Source organism: Pieris brassicae, chromosome 1 (genome assembly GCF_905147105.1).
Source record: "Pieris brassicae chromosome 1, ilPieBrab1.1, whole genome shotgun sequence".
In the NCBI taxonomy this organism is placed as follows: Eukaryota; Metazoa; Arthropoda; class Insecta; order Lepidoptera; family Pieridae; genus Pieris; species Pieris brassicae.
The window spans coordinates 6,444,099-6,453,065 of NC_059665.1; the positions used below are offsets into that span (position 1 = coordinate 6,444,099).

The following is an 8,967-nucleotide window of genomic DNA, read 5'->3' on the forward strand; positions in this document are numbered from 1 at the left end:
CAGACAGCGTGGGAATTGACATTTAAATGTGGTATCTGTTGAATATTTCATGAAACACTTTTATTGTTCACCGTGGAACTTGTTTACGATAATTATCGCAATATTGATTTTATCGATTCAATGATCTACATATAGTGTTCGATAAAAGCTGGTTTAGGATTAAAATATTTGTTTTGAATTAAAACGAGCCAGATAATAAATACAACTCATTCTTTATTATTTGATTACAGTGGTTTAATCAATTCTATATAATTCTAGCAAACCTAACCTAACAAATGTAACTGTATGAATAGTTATCACAGTAAAAACTTAACAAACGGTATTTAAGTCCTACAATAAATGCATTTTCCCGAAAGAAATAACACGATTTTAAAAAACTAACTTTATTAAATTAAAACAATCAACAAGCAAGGCATGCCAACACACTGGTTCTAGGAACGTTAACGGTAAAACAACAAAGTTCAACTATCACACGGTACACAATCCTGGATGGAGAGCATTCGAGATCATGAGGATCCTGAGGTCAGGTCTTAGGCCTGTCACCAGGGCCGCCACATCGACTGGGAGGAGTCAGACTCGGAGGCGGGGCTGTGCGGCGGCGAGGGCGGCGCGTATTGTCTCTTATTGCCAATTGTTTCCACGTCTATTGTTTCTTCTAGAGGCCTCTTCAAACACCTCTCTGTGGAAGCTGGCCTCTGCACTTGCGGAGCATGAGCTGGTGCTATCGCCTGCACAGGTGTCGGTCTGGTTACATTAGGCACTATTGGTTGTGGTTGTACAACAGGCGGGCTCTCCAATCTTCTTATACAATTGCTTAAATGCTGAAGCAACCTGGCACCAGCTTGAGGATCCACAGGTCCCTGCCTGTGCATGGCATTGGCGGCCACTGTAGCGTTTGTTATGAACTGAGACACTTCCGTAGCACACTGAGCGAATCCTGCGCGAAAACGCTCCGCATATGACATTTCAGGTTTCAGCACTAATTGTCCGCGACGTTTCAAACTATGTAAATGTCGCACGGTTAGCTCCAAGATGTCTGCTTTCTCCAGCTTGGAGACGTTTTCACCCTCCGCTTGGAGAGCGGTCACCATTAAATCCTTTAGTTCATCAAGGCAGCGGTTGATGCGCGCGCGACGCTTTCTTTCAAGCATCGGCTTCATTACTTTGCGGTATTGGTAGGTTCGAGAGACTGGTTCTTCATCTGGGTGTGCGTGTGCCGGAGGATGGAAAGCCCCGTGTGGGGACATAGTACGAGCAGGTAGAATCATTGGTGTTGCTCTCGCGACGGTATCTGAGCGAATGGCGCGCGCGCCGCTGGTTGACTTGCTTTTATGCGCCCTACGGCGATTGTGGCAAAACGCCCGTGATAAAATTAGGGGTGGCCACACGGAATTTTAATTTTAATATTATGACACAATTTTTCGTGAATGATGTAATATATTTTATAATTCACTTAAAGTTATTTTGAAATAAAGTATATTATTTGGTTAGGTATTAGATACTAAAATTGCGTAATAATAAAATAAAAAATAGTGTATCTATCAATGTATCGCAAACATTAAATTACTTATATATTTTTGCAGATTCAAAATCCATTAAAAAAATATATAGTTACAAGACAAATTAACAATAAGATTAAAAGATTTTATCTAAATATCACAGTATCATATCATATCACATATTTCTTATTTTAATTAAATAACGTAAAATAGTATATGCCATACAAACTGTACAGCTGTTCAAGTCTTAGGGTCTCAGCTGATGTCACCTGGATCTACATTCCCACGCGCTCCCCTAAGATTCCTACAGAGACGCAGGGTCCCCGCGTCTTTCAATGACGTCACTAATAACCTTTAGAAAGCACACGCGAGGGGAATTTCAATGACGTCACAACGACTATTCATTAGACTTGTGGCGACACATTAAATCACTGTCACACTCCTGTTCTTATTCAAGAATTAAGGGCATAATATAAAAAATAAAGTGTATTGTAAAAAAAAAATCGCAAAGAATATTCAACTATGGTTTAATTGCAATATATAAAAGAACTAAAAAACATTTGGCCATAACATAGTTAACGACTATAATTATTTTCAAAATACGTAATATATAAAATATAACAGGCCAAAATTTAAAAATAACTTTTATGTAGCAACCCTATCGTTGCAGCTCGGTGACACGCAGCGTTATCGCCTTGCAGACAGACAGACACGGTTAGAAATTTGACTTTTTACCTAACTGATGTTTATTATCAGGGATTTTGAAAATGTACTAAAATTTGCTCTTTGGTAGTAAACTAACTTTATTTTACAATGTTACATCGTCTTATCTCTTTCCGTTGTATTTTATGACGTCGGCTTCATAGCTGCCTCCTGTCATAAATACAGCTAGTTAACCTTATCTGATATTAAATAATTACAGTGCTTAATGAGCTCCGGTACTGTATACATTATACGCCGTACATGAAATCCAATTAGTCATAAACAATTACAATCGCTACATCCGCGCAAAGGTGTTAGTTCTCAGCACCGCTAGTTGATTCGAAACCGAGCCATTGTGCGGTCGAAACTGCCGTGACGCTACTTACTCCAATTCTGTCTTCTCTTACCAGAACACAAAACATCCTAAGCGCCTAAAGTATTGCTCACGTGAAGCCAGAATACTCGCCCAGTGGCGCTTACGCCCAAACAGTAACGAGCGCCTTGTTTAACCTTAATGTAAATCGTCGTAAGCGACGTTCAATCTTATACTCGGTAAGCCGTTGTTCTTCGCGTATCGGTGTCGTGGGAAAGCTCGTGCCTTGCGCGTTCCCACACACTCGGCCGGCACAAGCCAACCGATAAATTATCATAATTCCATTGTGAGTGAGACGGTACTGAGAAATTTTATACTTCATCAATCGCTGCCTTGAATACATTAGCGCGTGGATGCTTTGTTGATTTGACGAGGCAAGGACCTTCGCCCTACCGCCTGTACGTACGTTAGATACTTTATCGTAATAGTCCCGTGCAGTTGTTTTTAAAAAAAATGCTAAATATATCACCCACGCGTATCCTGTTAGATAAAAGCCGTGGGAAACTATTGTTTAGCTTTGATAGTAATATTGACTTTAGACAATGTATACTCATTAAATTTGATTATTTTCACAAATAAAAGTGCTACTTAATTGATACATAATACCTAATAATAAGTTTGTCATAAGCGTCATTTGTAAAATATTTTCCATCTTTTATGTTGTTACTATTTATTTTACTTCCCTTATAATACTGCATAACACATTCTACCTATTTTAATTATATGCCATAAATACACTTGTCAGTTTTTCTTATCTCGTCATTTATGAATTCATAAATTTTGATTGGGAAGAAACTGACTCTTTTTTACCCTAAATCTGCGCAGACATTTTTCTTTTAATATTAAAACTCCAAATATGGTATCAATATGATATTGTATCTATAGAATTTCTCTCATTCAATTGTTTGGGTACAATTGTTTATAAAAAAATACACCTATGGCCAGATAAAATAATAGTGTAACAGGCTCATAATACTTAGCATATTTTACTAAGAATTAATTTAATTACTTAATAATATAGTATGGAGTTATATAAAACTAACATTGATAAACAACATATATGTAATGCCAGTCTACAATAAACAGTCTATTAGACAAGCCGTGAGGAGATATTGCCATTTAATTTTTACCCGCGTTTTATGCGGTTTAAAAATTACTATTGGTTTCAGTATGACCATCCCCTTACGCTTACAAAACAACGTGTTATATAATTTTTAATTAAAATAGGTGTCTTTTCTTTATAACCTACATAGCAATAATTATAAAAAAATATAGATAAAACAAATTTTAAAAGTTTGGTGCCTTTAATGCTGGCAACATTTTTTCTCGATCGAGTATTGCAATAATTATTCGTTGAGCGACGAAACCACCAGCTCTGGGGTCATCAGAACTATTTACCACGTGCCAACTTAAATCTTTATTATTATTAACGCCTGTGCACTCACCCGCTTAAAAGTCTCTTTTTTAGGTATATTTGGAAATATTTTCATTTAAAATAAAAATTGCATGTTAAAAGTCACTAAGTATGTTAAAGATTACTAATGATACCAGAGGAATTGAATGCCAGAGGGCTCGCGAGTGCGCTGCTGACCTTTTAAAAATTGGCACGCTCTACGTTTTTCTCCTAAATTTACATTTCTTCTACCACAAACAGATTGATTTCATATATAGATTTTTACAGCAATTAAATATAAGATTAGTATCGTATATTGAACCCAAACGAGCCGTGTTTACAGAGTCATAGTATCGCTCTAATCTATAAAAAATCAACATTTAACTTATTTACACAAAACACTTGATATGGAATAAATGTCTCGGGGTAAACAGGTTGTATTTGATGTTAATGCGCAGTTGCGACACCTGGTTCTGAAAATTCGGATTCGGCAAATAGTTAATATTTATTAAGTTTTAAGTTGAGTTGTACGTAAGTCAACGATCGTTTAATAAAAATAGTTGAAGAAGAAGAAAAATAAAAGATTTTTTCTAAAGGGCGTGATTACTTTCGTATTTACAATATTTAATATTATAATATATAATGCGTAGTAACGATAAAACATAGATAATATTTTTCAAATAAGTGATATAGAGTTGTCGGAGAAAAGTAGGCCGGCCCAAAGTGCTGGTTCGACAGGGTGCAGGAGGTTCTGCAGCCAGCAATTGGCGGTAAATAGTACTACACCAGGAGTGCTGGAAGTTAGTGGTTCCGGAGGCCTATACATATTTTGGTTCACAGAGCCAGCGGAGTGAGTGTGAGTGCATTTTTCAATCATAGAACGAATGTTTTTTTGACATATATTTTATTCATTTGTTTGAGCGAAAAAGTCATGCCAGACTTAAATAAATAAAAAACTTTTATAGCTCCTACTGTAGTATTTTTAATGCCAGTTTTTATTAATAAATAACAATACCTACTACATTATAACTTGTAATATAATTATATATTTGTTACACAGAAACAAGGGCCATTAAAGTAATGAAATATTACATTGAAAAACGCGCATAGTTTATACAGCGCCGCCGATAAATTGATTTTTCTTCAAGCTTGGTATTTATCGACTTTTCCATATATAGAAAGCTACCGCTTATTACTCAGTGAAATATTTATAATCGTTAAAAAATTACATTTATTAATCACTAATCGTAATAAATTCTTGAAATATCACGAGTTATCGACCGCCTACTGCCACGCCCGGTACGTTGTGCAAACATTGACGGCTTTATAACAGTTTGAGTGTATTTGATACATTAAATTTTAACATTCGCATGTTATGTATTCAACTATTCGAATATTTCTAAACCATGGGAACGCTGCAATATGCAGATAGTCAAGTAGTAATTTATATGCTTGGAACTCTTATTGAAGCTGGTGTTGTGTTTATTAGGGATTAATGCAGAAGATATTGCTTTGGTCAACTTTTCTAAATAGATAAGTCACCGATAAATAGGTTAAGAAAATGAGGAAATAGTTTCGTTCACACATTAGTAATATAATAGCTGTTTAAGTAGACTTCCGTCCCTTGGAAAAACTCTTATTAGGTATAATTAATGCGATTTTTACTGAGTCAAATAGTGTGGGACCTTTAAAATATATCGATTATGCCGGTATCGATATATCGGATTAATGTAACCTAACCAACCATCACTCCAATCAGTGACGAATAAAAGAGACTTCAATGGATTGGGACGATACGAAAGTTTATGCAGTTAAAATACGAAAAGTCGTATATTCCGGACACGTTTTGCGTTACCATAAATTTCAATTATCTCATAATGATGGGCGAAATTCAAGGCTAGAGATGGGTTGGTAGATTGAAGAAGTAGCAGTTGCCGTACAGGAGTGGACCGGCATCACATCCACCGAGAAACAGCTTAGACTAGCGCAAGATCATCGGCATTATAAGTTGTTAACAGGCAACCTTTAGAAGAAGATTGAATAAAATATCTCCTCGATTGGTGGCAAATTTCGAAATACTTCTACATTACATTACGTATACAAAGTGTCGAAAAACATATATTAAGGTGATCTCATGAGATTTCAATAAAGATCCAAATCAGTTACTACGTATCATGGTTACTAACTATCGATCTTAATAAATTACATCAACAAAGATGCCATCATATTTGAGGAAAAATTCGTTTATGTCGTTTTCTAAACAAAGTATTTTTCTAAGCTTAAACTTAGCTGTTGAATTATTTGCATTTTGCAATAACATTTTACTTGTAGTATTACCACAAAACCAGTGGTAATACAGCCTTTGGTCTTGTCATCAAATTTCTATATATGTTTCGTGAGTTATTATTCCTTAATAGACAAGCCATCACCCTTCTGTCCCTGACTCACGCCTTCGACTTTTTTGGGTCTAAGGCATGTCAGCGAGCCTGGATCGGCACACAAGAAACTGTATGCGCACATGGAAATCTCCATTGGTAAACAGCTGAGGGTCCAACCATGAATGAGAGTCGCACGCTCTGACCCATGGACAACACTTTTCATCTATAACAATACCAATATATACAACAGACTTTACTCTTAGGAAACATATCAAGGAGGTAATAAAATTAATGTATTCTCATCCTATTAGACGCCTTATGTTAGAGGCTAAAGGTTGAGGTCTTAGAAAGCAAGTCTAATCCACGCACTTACTGAATACTTTCTTATGCTAAGTGTACGATATCATGAATATTGAAAGTCGAATGAATTATTTTTTATATATTTTATTTTAGAAGACACACGCTATAAACAATATTGTTATCATGATCTAGGCATCTTCCTGCATTGGATCATCAAGTCTAGACAAGATTAGGAGAGAAGAGACTGCCGCTCGGGCGCTTAAAGGCAACCCTGTCAAGGCAGGCAAGAACTCCGATAGCTGGGCGCCAGTTCAAAGTTTGAGGAACCACAAAATGAAAGCCTAAAATAAAACCGACCTGAGAGAGGCAAAAAATTCTAACGGGTCAAGACCCTAAGGTCTACAACGCCAATTTAGTGATGCACGACATCAAAAATTTGCTTGATTGATGAAAAAAAAGCAATTTTGGAGTATATTGTAAGAAGAATCGATGGACAGACACTTATAAAAAGGGGATTAACGTTCAACGTAACTAGGATTTGATAATGATAAGCAGAAATTTGGTACGGAATAAAATTCAACTTAGTTATTTTCACACATACCCTATACAACAATCTTATAAGTAAAAAGTACTCGATAAAAAATACGTTCGAAGAGATTTACAGCCTTATGTAAATTGATATTAAAAGTGCGTGCGACGGAAAAATTTAAAATCTTAAGCCGTGCGTGACAGGAATTAGAAACCAGTGAACGGGTTAATTTGGGAATTTATTGGTACACTGAGATTGTGGGAACGTTTGCATACAGCAAACAGTAAACCTTTAGGACATGTTTGTCATAAGGAGGAAATTGTAAAACCGTACCGATACAGAAAAGTATTATTAAAGAATTCTAATTTTTATTTGCTTTGAAGAAACTTTCCTCTAAGTGGCGGCAGATCAGCAAATATTTAAAACTCGAGCCTTAACCGAAACATTATCTATGATCAATTTTATTCCCGTTACCACGTAATGGGGAATGGGACACATTAAAAAACACTATTTCTTTAATATTCTTATTTTTTGTCAGTTAAAGTTCCATCGTTCTATGATTCTTGCTTCTGCATCTTCTACAGCATTTACCATGGAGAGTGTTCAGTGGAGTTGTTCGGACTAATACTAGCAGCTGGGTTTTATTATCACCTCGACGTCCGTCGTTCCACAACTGAGCGTTTCTTAATTTTGCCACGCACCACCACTATGTGGAACCTGCCCACTGAAGTGTTTCCGAAACAATTCGTCTTCAAGGCCGGCGAAGTATTTGCAGGCCTTCTGGCAATGTCCATGGGCAGTGGTATCACTTAATCAAGTGAACCTTCTATTAAATAAGAAAAGACATATTTGAATATAAGTACACTTATACATAGTCAGACACACTGAAACATTGTTTGTTACGGAACCTATATACGCCATAACTGAACCCTTAAGCTACAAAGGAATAAACCATAAATATAATCCAAAGGTCTAGGCTCCATTATATAGCTTTAATAAACACAAATATGTCCGATAAATCGTAAATGAGATGTTGTATTTTTAACATGACAATCATCCATGCATCTGTTTAACTGCATACGCAAATGCAAGCAAAAACACTCACCATTAGTCGCGGTCACGCGTTTCATCTTACAGTAAGTCACGAAGTTCTGTACAGAGCCGAACTCGAATATAATACGTTTTATTAATTTGTTCTATAGGAGTAAATAATTTTAGAAAAATCATATCATTTATTTTCCAAAAGTTTGTATGTAGATTTAGTCATAAAAATGAAACATTTGGCAATTTTTATACGGGTCACCGACGCTACAGAGGCGGTTTCCGAAGCCTTATATTGTCTACCAAGAGTTTATTTGAAGCAAACAATGTCAACGAGAAATATTTATTATCGCTGCCAACCTATCTCTATTACCACATAATAGAGATAGGTTGGCAGTCATATTTGATGACTAATCTAGGAACATTAAAAACAAAAACTCATCTTTTGTTGAGAAAAATTAGATGTTTAGTAAGTAGACTATTGACCGAGTATTGTTAACAGTGCGGCCCTGTATTTATCAAATGAAGGCGGATTGTCCCTGATTATTCCCACAGCACAGGTGTCAAAGAGTCCCGGGCCAATTTAAATCGCATTACGATGATAACTCAATTCATGTTGAAATATACAATATTCATACAGTGCTTGGAAATCGCGAAAAGCATCAAGATGTAGACCTTACAGTATATAGACTTAATTATATTGAGGTAAATATTCAATTGTTTCATACATTAAAGTATTTAAGGGAACTTAA

At 35.9% G+C, this 8,967-nt stretch overlaps 1 protein-coding gene across 1 annotated transcript; it reads right to left on the bottom strand.

Moving 5' to 3' along the window:
• Positions 1-217: 217 nt before the first annotated feature.
• Positions 218-1,290, bottom strand: LOC123709897 (enhancer of split mbeta protein-like). The gene has a single exon (XM_045661499.1). The coding sequence runs from the start codon at positions 1,266-1,268 to the stop codon at positions 540-542; it is 729 nt and encodes a 242-aa protein (XP_045517455.1). The 5' UTR covers positions 1,269-1,290; the 3' UTR covers positions 218-539.
• Between the last annotated feature and the right edge of the window lie 7,677 nt (positions 1,291-8,967).

Coding starts and splice junctions, on each gene's coding strand:
- LOC123709897 (XM_045661499.1), bottom strand. CDS start 1,268: ATGATTCTACCTGCTCGTACTATGTCCCCACACGGGGCTTTCCATCCT.